At 38.9% G+C, this 25,711-nt stretch overlaps 1 protein-coding gene across 1 annotated transcript in view; it reads right to left on the bottom strand.

Moving 5' to 3' along the window:
• Positions 1 to 486: 486 nt before the first annotated feature.
• The window catches only part of LOC126416343 (odorant receptor Or2-like), a 505,928-nt gene continuing 480,703 nt past the window's right edge, over positions 487 to 25,711 (bottom strand). The window contains exon 7 of the mRNA XM_050084020.1: positions 487 to 645. Coding sequence (XP_049939977.1) covers positions 589 to 645 — 57 coding nt within the window. The 3' untranslated portion in view covers positions 487 to 588. The remainder of the gene's footprint in view (positions 646 to 25,711) is intronic.

The raw sequence follows: 25,711 nt of genomic DNA, 5'->3' as shown, positions 1-25,711 counted from the left end.
ATAGATCGCCTACCGTCTGAGCTTCATCATACGAACTGGGTGAAGGAACCTATCTAGATTCATTCCTACAAAAGCCTCCTCCTTGAACAGTTTCCTAGAACTGCTACCGAGTGCCGTCGGGGCTGATCAGTAATTTTGGTGCTGTCAACGCTATTTTTGTAATCCATTTGACAAATGCTACACCTGTGTCGTAAAGCACTGTTCCTCTACCTCTGATTCAAATACATACTTCAGGATAGAAAGCTACCGCTTGTACATTTTCAAATATTTATTAGATATCCTTTCCACCTTGGCCTTATAATATTAGAGATTATATTTTGGCCTTACGTGTTTATTTTTAAGAAAGTATTTCGTTTATTTCGATGTGATGTGATGTGATGTGATGTGTGTGTGTGTGTGTGTGTGTGTGTGTGTGTGTGTGTGTGTGTGTGTGTGTGTGTGTGTGTGCGCTTGTTTGGGTGAACGCCTGTTAATCTACAGGGAATGATTAACTTAATCTAATATTATGAAGCATTTCCAGTACCACTTTATTGATCATTGTAGGCAAAGAAGGTCGGAATTAGCGAAGCAAACTGAAGTCAGGTATTTCTATTCATCACGGAAATTACGAAGAACAGTGAAGAATGAATACGACACATTCAAAACCTGTAAGAAAATAAGAACGTGTTAGAAAAAATGTATTTTGTAATGTAAATTAATTACAAAAAGCTTATCTACTTAACTGTGTATGTAGACCTCAAATGTTACGCAATGAAACACTGTTGGGTGTAAAACCAGGAATACCGGACAGCCAGCAAGTTGCACAAAGTGGTGGATTTCAAATAAGCTTGACTGCGATTTCGACAGATCTAAACCCGTCTTCTCCAAAAGGACAGACAACTTCACATTAACTATTCACTCAGTGAAAGCTGCTTCCACATTACATTTATCGGCAACGGTCTGTATGTCCACATGTAAAAATTAAGAACCCTAGAATCAAGTGCTTATCACATCAGTAAATAATATACATTAGAAGAAAAATGGCTCTGAGAACTATGGAACTTAACGGCTATGGTCATCAGTCCATTAGAAGAGAAGACCATGTTAGTAGCTACATACTTGAGTCGGCATGTAGCAAAATCATTGCACCAGGTAGACGTATTTTTGCACGACAGTCGAGGAGCTGCCAGGAATACCGAGAAGTACATTACAAAGGACATGGGCAAAAGAAAAGCCTGTGTGCTGATTGTACTGCACGCTCATTTAGGTGATGAAGAACACGGCAGGGTCCTGGTAGCCCCTCAACGACATTCTAACTGAGAAGGTAAATATCATGCTCAAGTTTAGCGCCAACAGATAGCTCACTGTCCTGGATCTCCCTCCGTATTTGGGCCCAGCCGACTTCTAGTTTTTCCCCAAATTGAAGGTGGCAGTGAGATAACACCATTACGAGGCAGTAAAGGACAACTAGAAAAACTGTACTGCAGTATTAAGTGCAATATCAAAAAAGGACTACAGCGACTGTTGCAGAATATTTTTACAACTATTTCAGCTGCGTATTGATTCAGGGGCAGACTATTTTGAAGAAATACGGTGATATGGTGATCATAATCCATGATTTTTATTTGTCATAGCCACAGTCCAAACAGAAGTGGGACGTATTACACACACTAAATTCCAGTTTTTGTCTGGATAACATTGTCCAAGAAGTAACTGAAAATATTCCAAGTCAACCGGTCTCTAAGAAGTTTTCGGGAGGTCTCCCTTGGTCATGAGGAGAAAACCGTAGCTGGAAGTTCACTGCAAAAACATCCCCAGACTGGCATTCTGTGTGCACCATGCCCAGAATGATGGGACATTTCAATGGAAAAGCCAACCAATCTTCAATGCACTGGATCTCAAACTACTAGCTCTCCTCCTTGGAGCAGGGAATACAAAATAAAATAAAATAAAATGAAATAAAATAAACAAAGAGTGACTGGTCCGCTCTCGGAACGTTGGTACGTAGGGTTTGTGGTGGAAGTCACCTACTTTATTGCGCATACTCCATCTCTGGAGCAAGCTAACCAGCGTTCTGTGCATAATTATGTGCCCAGCAGCTTTTATGAAGAAGCACTTTCCCCTGTCTCCCAATAAGAGTTACTCAGCATTAACGTGCGCCGCCAGATTTCAGGCTCTCAAACGCTACAAGAAATTTTCCCATCACCTTTAACTCATGCTTCTTGCTCTTTCCGTTTCTCAGTCAGTTACGTCACTTTCTTTTCCTCTTTCTTCATAATATTTTGATTTACCAATTTCCTTTTTCTGTCTCTTCCATGCCTTTTCTCATTCTCTCATATTGATATCCATTGCTGCTATTGCTCACAGCTTAAAATTACCTCCGAGTAACTTGTCTCTGCTGGTTTAGTCATGGGCGTGGGTAAGCTTATCTCTTTTCCTCCGACTCCTTTGTGTTTATGGCAGTAGTTATCTTCAGATTATCAATAACATTACACAAAAGAGTGCAAATTCCGAAACTCGCTAGGTAAAATGGAATAGTATTTTCTGTAACTTCCGATGGGAGTCTAATCATCGAACTAGAATGAAAACAGACAACACGGCAGCTGATCTCTTCTGATCAGCCATTGTTTTTTTATTATTCAGACTGGTGTACACATTAAAAAAACTGGGAGAAATTAATTTAATTTCTAGGAATGGCAAATAATTTCAGAAACATCAAAACGATATTTACTCGCTACGCTGAAGAGCTGACAATGGTCCCAAATTATGACATCCTATGCTTGCTTATACCGACTAGAAAGGTGGGGGGGTGGGTGGGTGGACACTGAGAGTAATAAACATAAATATTATCGTGTTTTGGCGACAATTTGTGAACTGGAATGAAGTTTTCTAAGAAGAAATTCGAGAACGTATACAACAGAATCTGCCGCATATCTCCGCGCTTCTGACACACGTTTAAGCATCACGGAAAAGGACTGGTATACTAAATTGACACTGGCCACCCGAGTGTGGAATTCACTACGTTGATCAAAGAATGCATATGATTAAAAGTAAAATGCAAATGTAATACTTGGCAGGCGAAGTTTATAAAAGGAAGGTGAACAAAATCTTGCAATAATATTATTTATATGCTCAACTAAGAGAAAGTGCAAGTTGACGGCATTTATAAAATTGATTATCTGTTAAAATGGCGTCCAGAAGCCTCTGCACACAGCTGCAATCGTGGCAAACAGTTATTTGTAACAGTTTCGATCAAAACTGGTAGGTATTGTTCGAAGAGTGTCACAGACAGCGAATATTTTTGACTGTGAAAGCTCATCAATCTTGACATGTGTCACATATTCGCCCATGACCAAACTAGATGTCATGCAGTGATGTATCATTAAGTGAAGTACCTGTATCCATCCCCCGTCTTGATCAATTTTCCGAATTCTACACAATTCTTCACAAAAAAGAGGTGTTTCTAACTTCTTACGTACAACGTTTCATAGGTTTTTGTATCCCACAACGGAAACTGCACTACGTATTTGTCTTCATAGTTTTAGAATCATGACTTTCTGGAGCATGGGCCTTATCTGAAATTGATACCTTTGGCTTTCTCTGTCATTCCTGAAAAGTTGATCATTGTCACTGAAACACCTGATACAGCCAGTGCTCTTCCCCTGGAAAAGAACTCGGTCCATCACGAAATATCTAAACAATGAGAAACGCCAGACGCGTAGCACTAAAATGCATGATGTGTACAAAATATAGGCACAAAAATATATAATCGAAAGGAAAATGCACGTGCCATAGTGAGTGTCCAGAACTGCGATGTTAAATATCGAAATGTTCTTAATACTGTTCATTCTCTATCGCTATCTGGTTATCAGTGTAGAGAGAGGATTTTCACATTCTCTTCTCGCGAAAGACTTTCATCTTCGTTAGTGTTATATCACAGTAGGGTTGAGAATGTGGCAAGAGGAATCTGAAAAATCGGTATGTCATTTTTATTTAATTCAAAAACTTTACTCCCTAACCTTACAGGCAAATGTAAAGCGGGATTTTCGAATAATGACCCACACCAGCCATTAATGTATTTATGCAATGACGATTTTGCCCCAAATTACATGTCTGACCTTTTGGTTGCCTACGTTCAGAGACTGGCGCAACAACATGTCATCGTTGAATGACCCTGACCTTGATCTTCACCCTGAGTTCAGGACATTTCTAAGATAGTGGACTAGAGAAATGTATAAAGTTTAAAGTGGTGTATAGTGGGAAATTTAAAAACTATGTGTGGCACTGTGCAGTAAATTCAAAATTACTTTTTCTACCAATTATGTTGCACGTGCGTGCACTTACACACACACACACAGATACACACACACACAGACACACACACACACACACACACACACACACACGTTTTTTTATACTTGCATCATACCCCAAAGTATTGGAGAAGTATTGATATTGACTAAACTCTTTGCATTCACCATCATCAGTACATTCAACGTCTCCCCGTTTATGTCAAATACTGTTCTATCTAATCATCAGCAAATTCCATCCCAGCTTTTGTAATATATTACAGGAGAATGGCAAAGACCAAAAATAAGCGACTTAGTAGGTGAAAAATGTGAAACTATTAACCCCAGCAGCACCAACGCCTTTTAAATAACTTATGCTACTAGTTCCATGCCCACTACTAAAATGATAATGGATACAAATTTAATTGTTTTTCAGTTTTGTTAACAACATATTTTTAAAGAACTACTGGTGTGTAAGTAGTGGCAGAGATTTAAAATATCTTTTAGTATTGCCTTAGCAACACCAACACATTTTCAACAACGTCTGCTACCAATGGGGAGAGAGAGAGGGGGGAGGGAGGGAATGTGTGGCCATCACTAATAAACTAAAAATGCAGATTTTGTTGTGTTTTCTTAACTTTCGTTATCAACATACTTCTTGGATGGATGCTGATGTCTAAATAGGATTGAGAACCTGAAAGTATTGAAAATGTCATTCCTTGTCAAAAAGTTACATCTAATGTTAGGCATTAATTAAACTTCGAGTTTCGGATTAAATGTAACTGAAAAATTAAAACAGTTAAAAGATCTGGTAGAAGACTTCATTGTGAACAATAAATACGGTCTTCAACATTTTCCAGTATAAAATACAGTACCAAGTTACAATATTTACAAAAGACAGTAATAACGTACCATCCTGTTGCTCTTTCTGGGTTTAATGATGGTGCATGTTAGACATAAATTTTGTGGTGAGATGCCCATGTGTTGCAAGAAAATGAAAGCGTTGAAGTGACGACTATGATGGTTCAGAAACAAATAATTCAGCAAGATTAATCGCTCTTGCCTTTATAGTCCCTACCAGCTTAGACAATAATTGTTGACATCTTCACGTGTGTAGTGATACAATTTAACATTTCATTATTTTAACAATTTTGAATATTTGTGGCTTGCAGTAGTACTTAGTCTCCAAGTTAATATTTTTGCAATCTCTCATATATCACTGACTATATGAAAACGCATGTTAGCTCTTCCCACACAAAATGATACTTAAAAAAAAAAATTTATCTCTTTTCTGCACAGAAATTTCATATTTCAATAAATCTAGAAGTTCTAGAAACGTTGTCGCCTGAGAATGTTTTATCAGCGTGTTCAGGCTTGCTGATGCCTAATCTACACGTGTGCATGTGTCCCTTCCTGGTGTTGGAATACTATTTTAGACCTAGTAGCTGCACATACAGTGCCAGCTCCTGGTTACACTATAATACCTAAGATTTTGACAGTGGTGGGAGCCCTCATACGGCAAGAGTTGATGCACACAGGAGCATTGTTGAACGTGGTCAGTTTGGTGGTCCAGGGGGAGACGTATTTCAGAACGCCCGCTTACACAAACGATCACACTGCAGTTTTAAACAACGCTAGTGAAGAGATGGGACGCCCTACCATAAGAACACTTTCGAACCTCCTGTTCAGCATAGGAGTTTGTCGCACAACATGTTTTGCTTTCCGTCTTGATCACACAACCCATTAAAAATCATCTCCCATAATTTTTGCTGTCCAGGGTGCCATCATGAATGGTGGTAATTTCAGAGCAATTACTGTTTTTGAGAAAAAAGTGTCATTTCTGTTCGTCTCACTGCGTATTTGTTTCAGTTACCTTTTGTAGCAGATGTTTCGACGATTTGTCCAAGTTTCATCGAGCTATGTAACTTGGTGGTGACAAATGCAAAATTTCCTCTGATCCTAAAGCTTATCAGACCACTGTACATATCCTGTAAATTCTGTGTAGGCTTAGTACTGAAAATTCTTTCAATGGACGAGTCCATAGAAGTGTCACGACCATAGGGCACTTAGCAAACTTATTTTCACCCTTAATTCTACAGGAGATGGTGATGACTACTTGCAACGCCTAAGCGTGACGCACTGGCAACTCAGTCACAATAAAGTAATGGCAAAAACTTGTGCTGGGTATGTTGGGATGTTTACTGCATCTGTGATAGGCCAATAGACCTTTTTTAACTCTCGGAAGCAATCAGCTTGTAGTCAGATTATGACCTGAGATTCAGTTTCAAAGTACAATGAAGAAACTCTACAATTTACATCATGTAGGATGAAGATTAGTTACTTAGTTACATATTCCATAGATCATTCAAGAGACTCTTACATCGAAATGATGTGAAACGAAGCTGTTTAAAGGTTGTATACATGATTAGTGTTAACATTGATGAACACTTTTTCCTTTTACTGCCTCAATTGTTAAGCAGAAATTCGCCAGTGAAATACAAGAAACTGTCCAGGAGAAATAATTTTAAATTAGATTTAAAACTTGCTTTATTAGCAATATTTAAAACAGTGTAGCTAGATTGCATGGCTCCTTGAGGAGTTACCTACATGACCTCCATGGGTGAACACCACGTATTATACTTAGTGTTCGCTTTTATGCACTCACTACTTTGTTTCTAAGTTGTGAGGTACCCAAGAAAGTTATTCTGTAAGATATTATTAAGTAGAAAAATGCAAAAAGTTTCAGCACGTTGAAACGTTTATAAGAAGAGCAAAAGTAGCAGAACTTCATTCTTTGAGAATCTCAGTAATATACTTCTTCTACTTGAAATTTTCATCACTATGTACACCTGAGACGTTGAAGTAGTCCCACCTACTAACTGATACCTGCTCACATGCTAGATCAATTGTTCATATTATTCTATATTTTGTATACCTTTGAATGTAGTGTATCTATTCAAAATTTAGGGAGAATCTATTTTCAGAGAACCACTCAATAATTATCAGAAAAATATCATTTACAAAGTCTTCTCTTGCTTCCTCTCTAATGGGATTTATTATAACACTAATATCATTGGCAAAATGTATATAAGAAGTAACAGTGGACCCCAAAATTGAACGCTGTGGGACTCCCTGTATGATTTCACACCAGCCATTAAAATGTTCTTCTTTTAAAATATTGTCTAAATCATTCAAGACAAACTTTTTCATTCTCTTTCTCAAGTATGATTCAAACCAACTATTTAAAAAGCCATGAATATGACGAAACTTGACTTTCTCTAAGAGAGTGTCATAATATATACAATTGAAGGCCTTAGGCAGATCATAAGGCTTAACAGGTGGAGATAGATTATTATTTAAGACTAGCACTATTCGAAGGGTGAATGGATTAATAGCACTCTCAGATGAGAATCATTTCAGGGATTCTTTCCGTGATATGCTAAGTACTTTATTTCCACGTAAGTGTGTGACTACTGTCGAGTACATTACCTTTTCAAACATTTTGGGAAAAAATGTCAGTCATGCAATGGGACAGTAATTGTTTAAGTCTGTATTGTCACCTTCCTTATGAAGTGGTTTAAGGATTGCACATTTTTAACCTGTCTGGAAAAATTTCCTGTGCCAGTAAAGCATTGATTATATAACTAAGGACATTGGTTGTTAACTTGGAATACTTTTCAAAATTCTGCCTGCAGTTGCATCAACCCCAGCAAGAGCTTTTGTTTCTTACACTTTCTGTTAGCGCATTCTGTGAACGATGTTGATGCTACTTCTATTTGCTTCAAGTTTTTATGGAATAAGGTCATAATATATTTTCTAGCTTCTTCAACTGAACCATCTATTCCTGTGCATGCTGCTTCATTTGGAAAGTGTTGTTAAAAGCATTTTCAACTTGAGAACTATCAATCACAACATGGTCATAAAGTTTAATTGTTGTGGAAACTTGTACAGTCTCCTGCCCTATTTCCCATTTGACAATGTGTCATACGGTTTTAATTTTAATATCTCCATTATTTATTTCAGTTAGTCCATGCATACCTCTGGACTGTATAATGGCTTTACTTAAAATACTACAGTATATGTTATAGTTTGCAAGTAATGACCGGTCTTCACTTACTATGGCCCTTACATAAATTTCCGTGTTCCTCCTACATGAGATTTTAATTCAATTAGTTATCCGTGACTGACTTGTCTTTTTACTGGATCATTTAGATAACTGTTTAGGAAAGCAACTCTGAAGTAATAACACAAATTTACTAAGGAACGAATTTAATTAGATATTTGCATGTCCTTTTACATATATGTCGTCCCACATCACACATTTTAGTTTAATCTTAAGACACAGAACGTAGCAATAAGGGTAGCAGTGTACTTGACGCTGCATGAAAAGAACATAATATTGCATTAATAAGCCTCACTGCTTGGTAGAAACCTGCCTCTGGGTTGCCAAATTTCAATTAATTTTGGATCACAATCAGATAGTCCATTAGCATGAATTGTTTTAGCGTGGTGGCAGTGAAACAGCAGGTACCTTTTACGTAGAAGAATTACAGAGAGTCAGTCAACCAGATGTGGTTATCATTGAGCATGTCGGAAAATGGTGGCGGAATAAGGTCTTTGTTAAACAACATGGTTGCCTTTCATCGCACAACAGCTGGGCGTATAAGGTAATGACACCCTCGAATAGTGCAGTAGCAAAGAGTGTCTTATGGAAGGCGCAGTTTAGATAATGGCAGTATTCTCGACATGCTACTGGTAAAATTATATGTTTACTCATATCACTATAGCGGGATAGGAGCAAAGCTGGAGAACGAAATAGTATGTAGTGGTAAGGGGAGTAATGTACCGGATGAGAGCAATTCATTGCAGCATTTTCAGCTGATAAAGAAATGCATATCAAACTTAAAATGGTGTAGCGATAAAACTCTGAGAAGTAATAACAAATGGCTACTTACAAGTACATATTGGTAAAGGTCTTAGCGTTTTAGGCAATGATAGCAAACGGGGAGGCATAATAATCCAAGGTACAGATTAACTGAAGTTTTAAAAAAAATCAACAGCTATGTAACCCAGATTTTCATTCAATCAGAAGAAATAACTAAGTTGAAACAAACGAGTGAAGATATGCCTGACTTAAATGTGGACATACACAAGAAGGAGAACATATTTGCAAGCTTAAAGTGCCTTTTCCAATAGAGCCTATTCCGATAAAGATGATGTCAAGGTAACACGACATATACTTAGTGAAATTGATGAGGGAATAGCACTACAGACTTTCCCTTCTTACCCTATTCTTTTGCTGACTGCATTGGAGTTTTATTTCTTGCATTTTTTGTGTTCTGTTTATGTAAATATTGTGCTATTTAGGCTGTTTTAGATTTCTTTTGAGGCACATGGCAGACAACTATTGTGACATAAACACACTGGTGTAAAAAATAAAAGTAACGTAAATTCTGCAATGTTGTGTTTGCTCTGCCATAAAAGGGTATAAACAGGTGATAGTAAAGTAGAAACAATGTAAAGAATACATCTGCAATATGCTTCACGGCAGACAAAAATGTTCTTAACAGATTTGCATACACATTCCTACAACTGGTTAGCGTGCTCAGTGTGGAGTGTGGCGACCTGTGGCAGCAATTCAGCCCTGACAGTGATGAGTCATACTGTGGATGATATCGCCAGTCTCATGTTGAGACAACAACGCCCTTTCTTGCTGGAGAGTTGCTCGCAGGTCTTGGAGAGTGCTTGGTGAATGCTGACATGATCCAACCTGTCTCCCAAGTGCGCCCCAGACGTGCTCTGTGGGATTCAAAGACCTTGTCACGATACCTGATAGTAATTAAACCTTGCAGATTCTCCCATACAGTTCCATGAGGAACAGTTCATGAGGTCAACATCGTCCTTGACAACAACATAAGGGATTCTCCTCGATACAGGTCTCTTTCCATAAAGTTTAGGTTCCGAAATCATATTCCACATTCCCTCCAGATCCAAATGCGTCAAGAATCACTGTTGAGACGAAACTGGGATTCATATGAGAAATAAGCGTCGGCTCACTGTTCGACCACCCAGGTGGTATGTTCCTTCTGCGAAGACATCAGAAATACACACCCAGCAGGTCACTCTGCCGAAGCCTTCTGTACACCGATTGTCACAATGCAGCAAGTCCAGTGGATGCCGCGAGATCAGATGCCTAATGCCGTGCAGTACTAAGGCGGTACTGTCTTGCCCTTACATCCGAATAACGGTCTTCTCTTTCCAATATCACACATGGTGGGCCATGCCATGGTCTTTGGGGTATTGCTTCGGTCTCTATAAATTGTTGCCACATCCGAGAAACAATACAACGATTCACGTTAAGCCATCAGGCCTCAGCAGTTTGCGGTTGTCCTGCTTCCATTCTTATTATCGCCCTCCACCTCAGAGAGTCTGGTCTGTGTCTTCTTTGTTCCATACTGCGCGTTCGATGACTGTATACACTGCGATTGTGCATGTGAAACTACCCGGCAAACACTATCCCATTTGATAGATGCCCAGACGTCGTCATTATGTGGTTACCCGCTGATCGGAGAGCTCACGATTGTACGGAAATCCGTTGACAGTTTGTATGAATATACGGTTAATTAGACACAAGACGGTAAAATGGCGGTTCGTTGCTTTAATTTTGGACACCAGTGTTTGTATTGAGACCACTATAGTGAAAAATGAAGAAACTACGAGAGGACATGTATTCAGTAAGGTGATCTCATGTACAAAATCACATGAGAGCGAGGCACCCCATCCCCCTCAAAATCAAGTAATCAGATACGAGTGATGCTGTACGTGCTTGTAGAGGAGAAAGTGGTCTGGAACTAAAGTCAGCCACTAAAAGAGAGAGAAGAAAAAATATAATAAAAATTGAAGTAAACCTATAATTAAGGACTCCCTTTAACAATAAGTGATAGAAGGAGAAAATACAGCAATCTGGACTCCACATATATATATATATATATATATATATATATACATATACATATATATATATATATATATATATATATATATATATATATATATATTAGGAGTTTGTGTGCGTCTATTTTTGATTAATACGTACCTATTTAAATTGAGTGCTTAATTAACTGTTATTATAGTCTCTACACATACTCAGACACATTAACATTGTCATTTAATAAAGTGATCTTGAAATCGATGAAAGTAAAGAGGAAGAGTAATAGGAGACAAAGAAAAATAGGTGCACCGAACAATAAAAGGCTTTTACCTGAAGTGTGAGTAGTAAATGCATTTTTGGCAAGTACAAAAAAAAAAAATGTTTCAAATGGCTCTGAGCACTATGGGACTCAACTTCTCAGGTCATTAGTCCCCTAGAACTTAGAACTAGTTAAACCTAACTAACCTAAGGACATCACACACATCCATGCCCGAGACAGGATTCGAACCTGCGACCGTAGCGGTCTCGCGGTTCTAGACTGCAGCGCCTAGAACCACACGGCCACTTCGGCCGGCTGGCAAGTACAGAATGACAGTTTTGTCATTCTTATAACAATGAATGACGAGTTGTACCCTTTCACCACAGAAACTTTGATAATGAACATTATTATAAAACAATGTTTTATGAAACAACAAAAAATGTATATACTTCTTTCTCCCCAAGTGGGAAATGCGACCTACAGGAACTCCGTGTGTTAACGCAGGAGAATCTAAGGGGCGAAATAAGAAGCAGTAGTTGACGCTGGGTATATGCAGCCACAGGGTACAATTTCCTCCTTAGAACTGACTGTGTTTTTGATCCCGCCAGCACCACTGTAGACTGCAGTTACCCTACGTGGGGCACCTCTGATGGTCACCTTTAGGTATATCGTAACATTCCTATCAGGCATGTTTTAACCACGTTGTTGCTAATTCAATCTCGTGCAGATTCTTAGCTCAGCATGTATCCTATGCATGGTTATACCGAAGGAGCGCCGTTGAGCCTAGGGGCACCCCAGCTCCAGCAATTCAGTAGCAGCAACGCTCACCCCAACCCCAGCCAACTACGTGAAGGCGACAACTGCTACTGTTATTTACACCAGAGAAGGCAGAGGAGCCTCACTCACGACGACACAGGAAGAGAGACGAGCACACTTTACGTACTTCAGCGATACTTCCACAAGTCTGTCTCGTGGGAGTGGCCAACCGTCCTCACCATCATTGGAGGAGATGGACATCAGATATCCTAGCCAATAAAACCCCATGGTATCACGAAAATGTCTCCGATGTAGGAGTTTAACTTCTCGCGTCTCGTCTCCCCACTGTTTGTACTGATAGCAACTGTACCTCCAGTATAGCCTGGAACATTTATGCATTTTCTCTGCCCTTTCTACGTATTTCTTGTATGGTTGTTAAAGAACAGTAATGGATTCCTCGGATGCATTTTCCCTGAAATTTCCTTAATGGCTGAGACTAATGCACGTGTCCCTGCCATAGGACATTTAGCCATCTCAATTTTCAACGGTAACCTAACATGAGGTAGGTGCTGACCACTCTCAACGAGTAAAGGTGATGCACAGTAAATATTTATTTATTCGACTAATTTGCTGATATACTTAACCGCGCAAGATTAGGGCCATCAGACTCTTCCTCACATTTATCCAGGCACTATACATAGTTTGATTTATATTAATGATGATAAGGGTAAGTTACGTCAAGAATGCAGCATTATGAAACGTTTCCTAGTAGCTGTAGCGCAGAGAAATGAAATGTAAGAACACTTTATTGTAGTCGTACCTGACTGAACCAACAGAGACAAGTTACAGGGAGGTAGTTTTAAAATAAGATGGCCAGCAGCAATGGACGTGAGAGTAGCGATGAAAGAGAGAGAAAGAGGATAAAACAAAATATTAAGAAGAAAGAAAAAAAGAAAGTGACGTGCCTGGTTGGGAAATGAAGAAAACATTAAGCATAACTGCGAGAATGCAGGAAAATGTGCTATAGCGCCTACAGTATAAAAACTGGGAAAACTGGCCTCACGCGTTATTTTTTGGGGACCGTTATGAGGGTGACAAAGGGTAGTGTTTCAGTTTCTTCTTAAAAGAAACAGATCATTCAACTGTGCGCATAGCTCAGGGTAGCTTTTCGAAAGTTACCCATAGTCCACAATTTTTAGGCTATGGAACACCGAAGTCTAAAGGCAATACTTGTCATCTCACTACATCCAGTGCTTGAAAGATGGCGGCTTTCTCAGACCACGCAGTCGTGCTACTTGACTAGTCATATACCGACTAATAAAAGACAATCCGACTCCAGCTGAGTTTTTGGGCCTCCAAAAGATAGTGAGAATGCGTTATTAACTGGCCATGTTGAGGGTCTGGGTGTGCATTTCAGTGCAGAAAACAGCTTCAAATCTCATATGAACACTCAACAGTTGTTTCAACAGAAGTGTGTACTTCAACAAGATGCTACAGATATATTAACCTGTCACTTAATATTCTGAACACTGATTTCATGTCTTGTGTACAAAATGAATAAATTAGAAACGCTAAGGCAAGAAATAGATTGGAACGTTCAGAGCCATTTTCTCTCATCATCTGTGGGACGAAATATGAAGCTCATGTTTTATAGGATTATAAGCTACAGTTACTAATTAAATTATAATTCCATTCAATCCATCGATTTAGAGTTAGTCACTAGACAGTTTTATTTGAAGAAATCTGCATTAAACGGTTACGTGATAATTTTGCTTTTCGTGGTGGTGGTACCTCAACCATTTAACATAAACAAGACAAAGTGAAGGGGATAAACTAAGGGAATCCTAGCACATCAGAAGTTTGATAGCTGCAATAGCAGCGAAGGATGGACCCAAGACGTATTGCTATCATGAAGTCTTTTCTCCGTGTATCATGTTTATTATTGACGGAATCGGTGTCAGCGGAGGAACCAGCCAGCCGTGCATTTGCAACATCAGTGCACAGTTGGACCGTTGCTCACTTCTGGCCATTCAGCTAACACCTTCAATGACGACTATAAGACCTTATGAAATTACAATGAAATCCAGACGATTAGAGGCTTATATGCGTTGATATACATCAACGCGAGCAGTTGAAAATGTGTTTCCCGACCGGGACTCGAACCTGGTATCTCCTGTTTACATTGCAGACGCTCTGTCCGACTGAGCCATCGAGGACACTGAGGACATTGCGACTGCAGGGACTTATCTCTGGCACGCTCCCCGTGAGACCCACACTTCCAGCTTACTGTCTACACACTACAATTGTAGTGCCCCTGCCCACTGCGCTCTTTACTCGCGGTAGTCAATCTACCGATTCCCGTAAGAGTTTTACCAATGTGAGTGCCTCCGCACTGAAGAAGATGATTGGCCGGTAAGCCTTATCTGTATGAAGATGATTTCTGTCCTTTCGGACATCTCCGAAAGAACAGATATCATCTTTATTCATGTAAGATCTAATGGCTGCCCCTGAGGAAATACTTACTGATACGAAGGACTCTCTGGAGAGGGAGAAGAAGCCACCAGCAGTGATTCGTAGCGCCCGTTGAGCTCTGAGCATCAGAAGCAACAGCGACCGTTTGGTTGACGTCGGGCATTCCTGCATTGAAGTCACCGCGTCGTAAGCCGAGAGTGCCACTTTTTCGCTCTGAAAGAAATGAAAAGTAACACCAGTAGATAAACTGATAACACCTTTTTTCCGACACTATAACTTTTTTGCCTGCTACTAATGGCTATGAAATTACTGTTTTAAACTAAATGCTGCTTCTGTATTAAGCAACAGGTGAAACTATAGATGAACGATGAAAAGTTCACTGACGACAGTTTAATGTTACCGTGTACCAAAAGATAACATTTTGCCCGTTTCAGAACAGCACTTGCTTTAGCATGGTGGAATCCTGAAACAACTTCTCAACAAAATAAGCATTCCGTCCTATTACATTCACAAAGGAAGCGAAGATGGAATGTGTCCCTTGGTATGAACCGTAAATTCTAACTTTCTATTACCCAACATACTATAATGTTTATAAAGTTGCCACGTCGTCATCCTCGAACACATGTTTACTAGGTTTACTCAACAGGATATCAGAAGAACAAAGCCGCCTTTCATTTATCAGAGATTTCCATTGAAGTTCCTTAATGTCTGTGTAATACTTTAGGAGAGACTACAGTCATCCATGAATCCTACCATTGGGTCTGTTTATTCGTTCGAAATCTGTTCTATTTGCTACTTCATTAGTGTTTCAATGTTGGCGCAGTATTTTAGACTTGGTCGTGCTAGATTCCTGAGTGCAGTTTGCTTTACAGACAGTCTACACTTTCCTAAATTACTTCTCGTACCTTGTGCTGTTAAGCTGTAAATGTAATGATGATTGGGACAGATGTGTGGCGATATAGACTAGTACTTGTCTAGCGAAATATACACTCTATGAAGTTGATTTACCTTTACGAAACGGGATAAATTGATTCCTTTTATCGTCATATGATCCATTTTCGAGGAACGCCACCAAGTGGGGCAATCGGCTTAATGTTTCTTTTGACCAACACATTTCTGTTAAGCACCTTCTCAACAGGAATCAAAGAAAACGATGGTGAGGCTTATTAGCTGCCAGGAACTTCTACATTACACTGGTAACAGGGGATCCTGAAATATAATTTCAGTGCCGTTTCAAAAAAAAAAAAAAGAAAAGCTGTTTACCAGTGTCATCTAAGTCGTGAAATAGGCTAGTGAGCCAACAACATGCAGTTTGCTGCAACTTTGTCTCGTGAGAATCTGTTGCCGACTTTCGAAGTCGATTTTTTCCAATCCTAGTTGACACATTTAAGACAATTAGCATTGCTTGTCTGTGAAATTATGACTCCCAATTTGGAAAATTGATCCGAAATTTGATTTTCGTTTTCTGGGGCGATACATCAATTGTTTGACAATTATCGATAATGATTCCTTTACGTGTACACAGGTTGAAGAATTATATAACATCATAGGAATTAACATATACAATGCCAAAAAATACTTAGTACACCTTTTTAGGGAATATGAATTCACACAAGATTTATTGACACAGTAGTGCATTTGGAATGTATGAAATCATTACATTTACAGCTCAACAGCACAAGGTACGAGAAGTAATTTAGGAAAGTGTAGACTGTCTGTAAAGCAAACTGCACTCAGGAATCTAGCACGACCAAGTCTAAAATACTGCGCCAACATTGAAACACTAATGAAGTAGCAAATAGAACAGATTTCGAACGAATAAACAGACCCAATGGTAGGATTCATGGATGACTGTAGTCTCTCCTAAAGTATTACACAGACATTAAGGAACTTCAATGGAAATCTCTGATAAATGAAAGGCGGCTTTGTTCTTCTGATATCCTGTTGAGTAAACCTAGTAAACATGTGTTCGAGGATGACGACGTGGCAACTTTATAAACATTATAGTATGTTGGGTAATAGAAAGTTAGAATTTACGGTTCATACCAAGGGACACTTCCATCTTCGCTTCCTTTGTGAATGTAATAGGACGGAGTGCCAGATTATGATCAAAAACAAAAGTAATTTGTAATACTAAACAGAAAGTATTTCTGCTTCATTAATCCGCTTCCGTCTTTATCATTGATCATAACTTGTAAATACCTCCGAAATGAGATCGTCCCCATACCAGCAGTATACGAAGAGTACTGAGAGTTCGAAGACCAGGTAGCTGCCGATCTTACCGACTTCTTGCACGCCATTAGACCTCTGAAAGAAAGAAAGCACATCACTAACCGCTCGATTCTCTTCATCTACAACAACACAAACACAAACCCACTCTCCACAGGCATTAATCAGTCAACCGTTACTTTTATTCTAGTAAAGAGCAAACGTCACAAATACTCTTCTAATGAGTTGTTATTAATGAAAAATTGTTTACTCTTACAGCGCAGGTTGTGCTATCTTAATTAATTGAATCATGAACAGTTGAGCTCGACGAGTTTAAATGTAACAGAGTTGTGTTTCCGGTCACTGTTTTACCTCAGTGTTATTTTATGGTGATTACTTAAAATGTAAGTATGTGAGATTAAAAATATATATTTAGGAGAAAACTGTACAGCATCTGTTGGAGTTGGTGTATGGGAAATGATGGACAATCTGAGAAAAAAATTAGTGAATTTCTTTTAGACATATAAAATTTTGCCGGAAACAACAATTTATGTCTGGCACAAGTCACAGCTCGTACTAAAAGTGTTTGTGCAGTAAGCAGGAAAAGCCTACATATCTCGGAGTGGATATATAAAGAACAGATTCGCAATGTATGAATCCATGAAAAAATCCCAAACCCCAGCAGATGTCATTTATACTGGTCTATGCAGAAAAGTGACATTCGGGCTCAGTGGTAGCAGCAGGAAGCAGTAAAGCAGGTTAGCTTATGTTCAGTTGTACAGGTTTCCCCAAGTAAAAAGAGGAAGAGGAATATCACATACGCAGTTAAAGATGTATATCTACCACCTCGCCCGTTTCCTTGACACTAGCAGTGTCATCTCTGAAAACTATGTATGTTCATATCGCCTACTAGCGGAAACAACATATGGTACTTACATCATTACGGTACAAAATAAAGTAGAAAAGTTCTCACATTTAGTTTAAGTTTTAATTAAATTTGCAAATATTCTCCTGCAAATTTCTCAAATCACAATCACAAATGTCCTACGACCTCCTACAAACAATTTTTCAATGATTTTGACATCATAATGTAAGGCTTTCGATAATCAACTGAACCTTGGGTAATGTAATTTTGGTCCAATATGTACAATGGCGAATCAAATATTTCGTTCAAATGGACTTAGACTGACTCTGGTTATATAAATAAATCAGTTTTTCTCTGTTTCCCGCCTTCCATTCCCTTTTCCAAGGAGGCAGAATAGGTACATGGAGGGTGTAGGATCCTCTCGTGCCTTGTTCTACCTATCCTGAGTCTTATTTCTGACCATTTCACACAGCCGTATTTGAAAATGCCATCAACCGCCCAATTGTGTCTTCAGAAATACAACAAACAAATAATTAAGCTACAAAAATTTAATTAAAAATACTGCACACAAACAATTAAGCTATAAATATATACATAGCAAATTATACGCAATTTGCTCACAAAGACATTCACGAATTTTCTTCCCATATTTGGTATGCAGGTGTAGCAGTGATAACACCACGACTCGGCTAGGTACACAAGATAGTATTAAAGACAGAATAGGTGAGCACGAATTCAATACGGATCTCAAGAAATCATAGTACAGGAGAGCGAAAGAATACGCTGACGTGGTACCTTGCATCCATTTTTTCTATATCACTCTACAATCAAACTCTTAACTTCCTAAAAAATCTAGTAGTTTCTATATAATATGCCCGCTAACCTTCTACAAATGTGTAAGATAGTGTATTTAAATTTGAAACTCCTTCCCGACAATGCTTATGCAGTACGTGCTGGGACGCTTCTATACTCCCAACATTGATAGTCTGGATATGCCATAACATTTCTCGTTATCCAGGTGGTTGGGTTATTATGAGCGGTTAAGTATCATTGTATACAGAAGCAGCAACAAAGTCTACAAATATCATATGAGGATCTAGTTCGCCAAAAATGATGGCATGTGAAGTCATAGTATGTGATGCAAATACACCTGCATACAGCCCCGATTCAATACAAGAAGAAACTCTGTTTATTCGGCCCCATTCCACCAGTTGAATACGCCATTTGATAAAGGACAGCAGTTCTCGGTTGCGAAAAGGAAGCTTAGGCTCGCTGATCCCTCGATAATGATATTGTCAAAGTACATAAAAGGCGTTAACGGAAAATGGATGACTCAATACGATGGAATTCTATATCAACTGAACTGTTAGGTTCATAATTTACCTTGGCAGTCTGAAAAAGCTGAAAGCAGAAGCTCACCCCGATGGAGAGGCTTTGTCCCAGTAACATCCCGCCTAAACACTGCTCCAGCAGCTCAACGTTCCTGCCAACATGTGAAGAACAACGATTCATCCTACAGGCATATTGTTATTAATAAAGACTGTACAAGACATGAACACAAACTTAATCTTTAACAGAAAATGACTAAGAAACCATACATCGTGTAGGCATTGACAGTGAATAAACATGTTCCAAAGAAACTGATATTCTGGATAAAATACATTTCTTCCTATGAAAGTACAAAATCATAGCTCGAAATCACCACACGAGAACACCGAAAATAAATAAATTGTTCAAAAACCTTGCGAATAAAAACGCCTGTCTCCGCCTTATGCTTTTATACTAAAAAGATAGATGGGACTACTTGTAACAAGACTATTAAACTGATGGACCTCACATAGAACGTCAGACCTATGAAAGTTCAAAATTCTTTTCCTACGTCGTAGCGTGTCTCCAGTGTATGAAAATCGCTGCTTGCAAACGAATGCGATATACGGCGACAGGCATCTAGCAACAAGTATCTCAAACAAAGGACCACATATTGATAACCGGGGAAAGTCAGGCACCTACTACGGCATCAGCAAGTGTTGCAGTAGTACATAAGTTCTGTAAAACAGTGTGTGTGTGTGTGTGTGTGTGTGTGTGTGTGTGTGTGTGCTAGATAGTTAATTGCTTTCTCTTGATACGATGCGGAACAAATCAGTTAGCTTTCGTGAGTGCTTTTTAAATAAAAATTAAACTATTTTTTTAACATGCGTTTCATGATTCTCTACATACTTTCTTTCTCTCCCCATCTCCCTCTCTCTTTCTACTTCCCTCTGTATCACGCATTCTCGCTCTCTCGTACATACATGGTAATTATAGGACGATATATTCAGAAATTGCTCAATGCAGCAGAAGGGATTACCAAGTAGACATAGCTTTGGCTTCTATTTGAACTTCATCGTCCATTAGATTCCTCACATCTCTGAGTCAATGGCTTTTATGATTTATTATATTGTGTATTTCTGTGCTATGTTAAGGTTGAATTGTGCGCTGTTGAAGTGCAACTTCTTGATGTTTTAATATCCAAATTCTGATATTGTCCGTAATACAACAGTTACAGAACATATAACGTTTAACATGCATTTCAGTTCCTTATTGAAGCCAACAAGAAAGAATTTATATTTTGTTTCATTCATTCTAGTTCCCTCCTGCGTTATTTCTAATCATTTGCTCAGACTTTGTGCCGTAACGATATGCATAGACTGTTTGAGTTCAGTGACTGTTCACTTGCAAAAACTTTTAATAATTTTCAAGGAAACATCATTTACATAAACCAGTTTCAAGATGAAGTGAGCTTGAATTCAACACTTCCATTTTCCTCTTGGCTCTGCGATGGTCGATTATCTATCTATATTCTAAGAACAAGAGAGGAAGCAAATTCACCCCTGATATACACCTGTAGTGCACATTAGCAGTTCAGAGGAAACTTTTTCGTTTACTACATTCCTTGGCTCGCTTAAAATGATACTATATTCTTTTAGTTAGATCAGCTGATAATTAGCGACAAACAAGAGTGTCTTATAAAATATCAGAAATTTTGTAGGGAGATACAGTGTACTTCACAGTCATATGCTTCTGACAAGAACTGCCCATCCCACCACGCCAAAAGTGGTCTCAGAGCATGCGGACGATGGGGTAGTGGAAGCTGTGTCGGGCTGAAACCTACAGAGACGTTGGTGATTCAGTTACGAAGGTTGGCGCTCATAGGCGTATCTTTCGTTATTTAGGTTTGCTGTGTAAACAATAATAAGCGTCCGCAAATATGCAGCTAACGTTGCTGCACTGACAAGTTTAACAATAATTTCGAGAATGTTAAACTCAGAATCAGAAAGTAATGGCAAATTTCAGTTGGTATTGATATCACTGGTGGACAGAATGAACCAATGAGAAGTAAGACGTGAGCGGGCAGGCGCCAATCAGTTAAGAGAACGCACAAGGCGTCTACCATTGGTTTCCGAAGCGATAAAGCGTGAATCCGTGTGTGATGCGTAATTTCGCATAAGAAGGAAACACATTATTGAAAGTAGCCTTGTAAAATGTACAAGTGCGATCATACGTTAATTTTAAGATCGTGTGAAGCATTTTCTGTGACTTTTAAGGGTAATCGAAAAATGTTCGTTAGTAGTCGAGAACTTTGGTATGAACATTGTTAGACTGGCTCTAGATATCGTTTTGCTCTTTTGTGATTTTATGAATCCAAGAAAATCAGGCGGCTTACTATTATTCTGCGATTCTGATTTTAGTAACCTTGAGACTTCCCCATTTGCCATTTCGTTATGCACTGTTTATTGGATGAACGTTAGAGTCTGCGGAGAAAGAGCGGAAGGAACCATTCGGAACAAAGACAACGCGTCATCTTTACAACAGGTAGTCAAATTGCGTCCAGGCATGCCAGGACTAGGCATGCATATTACATTGAGAATACAGTGTGTATTTTGAATATGGAATCTCTTTTTGATGGATAGTTTTACATTTAGAAAACGTCTGTGTATTACACGAGGTTTACTTTTCGCATCCCTTGGATAAGAACATTACATTTTGCGCCCCTAATTGGGGAAACTGCCAGTAATCTGTGTGTAATCAGTATAGCCGGAAATGTTCTGGAAATGAACATTGCGTAAGGGAAATTACCGGTAAATTCTGAAAGATAGTTACTAGACAGTGACTATTTAAGGTGAGAGGAATCTTTTACAGGTCTCTGAGCCATTTAGATCGATTTATTGTATTAGACTAAATCGAACAATGCATGATTGGATATATCTGTGAATTTTGTATTTTGTTGTGCACATCTGTATATTGATACTGATTATAAAGATTCCGACGCGACTAGTGTTATTGTTATTTGCGACTAACAGCGAATATTACGAGGGAAAATTACATTTGAACTGTAGTTCTCAAACCGATTTCATGAAAATGATTATAAGCTATATTTACGAAGGAAAGGTTGAGATAATTTTTTGAGATTGGAGCGACGGTTAGTAAGGAAACAATTCAAAGAAAATATTTGAAGAAACAAAGTGTTATGTCTGTAGAAAGTATATGTGCTCGCACCATATCGATGGAAGATTGAGAGACTTTATGAACCATGAGCTGAATCAAGTTACCAAGCTCTCGATCATGTGATGGCATGTGCGGTGAAGCGTGACGTGTGGGGGCGGCTTCTGCATCGGACAACATACGGGTCTACACGTGCAGCGACGGATTAGCAGCTCATGGAAGTTGTCTGGTCGGCAGATCTACAGTAGATCGGCGGGATCGGCTCCAACACAGCGGCGGCGTGGGGGCGGCCGTGTGCGAGACTTCATGTGCTGCAGCTGTAAAGGGATCCCGCCCGTAAAACGAGTCAGAGCACGTCTCTACACATTCGTGAAAACACGGGGGGAGGACGGGGGGAGGAATTTTCTGTGATTAAGATCAAATGAGGCAGAAGGGATAGATAACATTCCATCAGAATTTCTAAAACTATTGGGGAAAGTGGCAACGAAACGACTGTTCAAGTTGGTGTGTAGGATGTATAAGTCTGACGACATACCATCTGACTTTCGGAAAAGCATCGTCCACACAATTCCGAAGACTGCAAGAGCTAACAAGTGCGAGAATTATAGCACAATCAGCTTAACATCTCATGCATCCAAGTTGTTCACAAGAATAATATACACAACAATGGAAAAGAAAAATGAGGATGCGCTAGATGACGATCAGTGTAGCTTTAGGAAAGATAAAGGTACGAGAGAGAGAATTCTGACGTTGCAGCTAATAATGCAAGCAAGACTAATGAAAAATGAAGACATGTTCATAGGATTTGTTTATCTTGAAAAAGCATTCGGCAATGTAAAATGGTGCAAGATGTTTGAAATTCTGAAAAAAAGTAGGGGTAAGCTATAGGGAGAGACGGATCATATATAATATGGACTACAGCCAAGAGGGAATAATAAGAGCGGACGACCAAGAACGAAGTGCTCGTAGTAAAATGGGTGTAGGACAAGGATATAGCCTTTCGCCCTTACTGTTCAATCTGTACATCGAGGACGCAATGATGGAAACAAAAGAAAGGTTCAGGAATTGAATAAAAATTCTAGGTGATAGGGTAACAGTGATTGCTATCTTGATTGAACGTGAAGGAGAATTACATGATCTGCTGACCGGAATTAACAGTCTAATGAGTACAGAGTATGGACTGAGAGTAAATCGAAGAAAGACGAAGGTAATGAGAAGTAGTAGAAATGAGAATAGCGATAAACTTAACATAAGGATTTATAGTCACAAAGTAGATGAATTTAAGGAATTCTACTACCTAGGCAGCAAAATAACCAATGACAGACGAAGCAAGGAGGACATCAAAAGCAGACTAGCAATGGTAAAAAGGGCATTCCTGGCCAAGAGAAATTTACTAATATAAAAAATTAATTTGAGGAAGAAAATTCAGAGAATGTACGTTTGGAGTACAGCATTGTATGTATGGTAGTGAAACATGAGCTGTGGGAAAACCGGAACAGAAGAGAACTGAAGCATTTGATATGTGGTGCTACAGACGGATAATGAGAATTAGGTGGACTGATAAAGTAAGGAATGGGGAGGTTCTGCGCGGAATCGGAGAAGACAGGAACATGTGGAAAACACTAATAAGGAGAAGGAACAGGATGATAGGACATCTGTTAAGACATGAGGGAATGATTTCCGTGGTACTAGAGGGAGCTGTAAAGGGCAAAAACTGTAGAGCAAAACAGAGACTGCATTCAGCAAATAATTGAGGACGTAGGTTGCAAGTGCTACTCTGAGATGCTAGCACAGTAGACGAATTCGTGGCGAGTCGTACCAAATCAGTCAGAAGACTGATGACCATCAAATAAAAATAAAAAGTAAGTTGTGCTTACATTCTTGTTAGAGAAAAGAATTTTTATCGCAGTGTTAAGTGAAGCCACCTTGCAATTTTATGATATAGAGTGTGTGTGTAAATTCGCAAACAAACATCTGCGACTTGTAGAGGGGAGTGATTACATATTATTTTCAGTAAGAACCCATGTCCATAGAAGTACTGTTCCCATCCGATGACGGTTTAAAATCAGATCTTGATCTGATCCACTTCTGCTTGACGAATTGAATCAGGTGTGACACAGTACAGTTATTAGGTAACAATTCGAAGAGAAATGTATCGAAATATCCAACAAAAAAAAAACCAGGGCATTGGTCATAGCGACCACCAACGTTGTTAAAAACGTCATCTTGTGTACGTTATTGCACTCCAGGACAAGCAACTCTTTCTTTCAGCACATGCGAATGCGTTACACATCATGATTGAAACCCTCGTAGAACGTATACGGTATGTTTCCGGGCATGGGTTCCTGTTCAAAATATTATGTACTCACAACCCTCTTACAAGTCGTAGAATTTTGCAACGGGATTTTCCGAACCGCTCGTATAACTATGTTTTGTGAGTTATTGCCATAGCAGACATGGCCTTATGAGTTCTATTAATAACAGAATTGATTATAAGATCACCACTCAACCAGAAGTTTGTATTACGAAAGCAGTATTAATGATTTAATTTGCAGTGAAGTTGGCAATTTATTTCGTTGAATTGTCGTCTGTATGTAGAGTATGGCGACTTTGTTTTGGCAAATAACTGTACTGTTATTTTGCACAGGGCAATGCATTTTTGACGGAAGGTGTTATGTTCAGAAACCTATAATTTAGTATGTGAGGGGCACATTTCGTACGCCTTGTGTAACGATATCACAAGGAGTCAGTAAAATAGTTGAATGGAGTCTCATTTTACACTCATATATATATATATATATATATATAATGAGCAATGTAAAATATATATATATAAAATGTAAATGTAATGTAAACTATATATATATAATATATATATATATATTATATATATATATCGTTATATTTCAGGGCGGGCCACGGAAGTGACCTTTAAGAGCCGCATGCGGCCCGCGAGTTGTGAATTTGACATTTTCGGTCTAGAGCACCATGCGCAATACTTATTCGTCAATTACTCGCAAAAGAGGTCGCAAAAAGTCGACCCCTCCCTACGGACTCCCTCTTGTCAGCTGTAATACGTCAAACTCCGAAATCACGTTAACACAGAGGAAGTTTATTGTTTTTTGCTCGTGTAGCTTAGTGTTTCATCAAGGTAATATTATTCAGTGAAAGCAGCGAATGTGATCACTTACGAAATGCCTGAAATTGTGCCTGCGACCACAGTTGCTGCTTCTATTGTTATAAATTGGGTCACCAAACAACAGCGATATTGTTCAAGACGTAACATAAAGGATGGACCCCGTATCCACAGACAAATTTTCAGGGGTTGTTCAGGGATACCTTCAGAGTATTTTGGAGTGTGAATGCAGTGGAAGAGCGACATAAAAACGCTATTCTTATCTGTCCACGCAGCGACGGCATCATCGCAGTGCAAAGTTTCGTCTGAAGGTTGCTGCGTTACTCTGTGTTAT

The sequence above is a fragment of the Schistocerca serialis genome, chromosome 8 (assembly GCF_023864345.2).
Source record: "Schistocerca serialis cubense isolate TAMUIC-IGC-003099 chromosome 8, iqSchSeri2.2, whole genome shotgun sequence".
NCBI lineage: Eukaryota > Metazoa > Arthropoda > Insecta > Orthoptera > Acrididae > Schistocerca > Schistocerca serialis.
The sequence above is the reverse complement of the archived record's forward strand: the minus strand, read 5'-3'. Positions and strand labels throughout refer to the sequence as shown.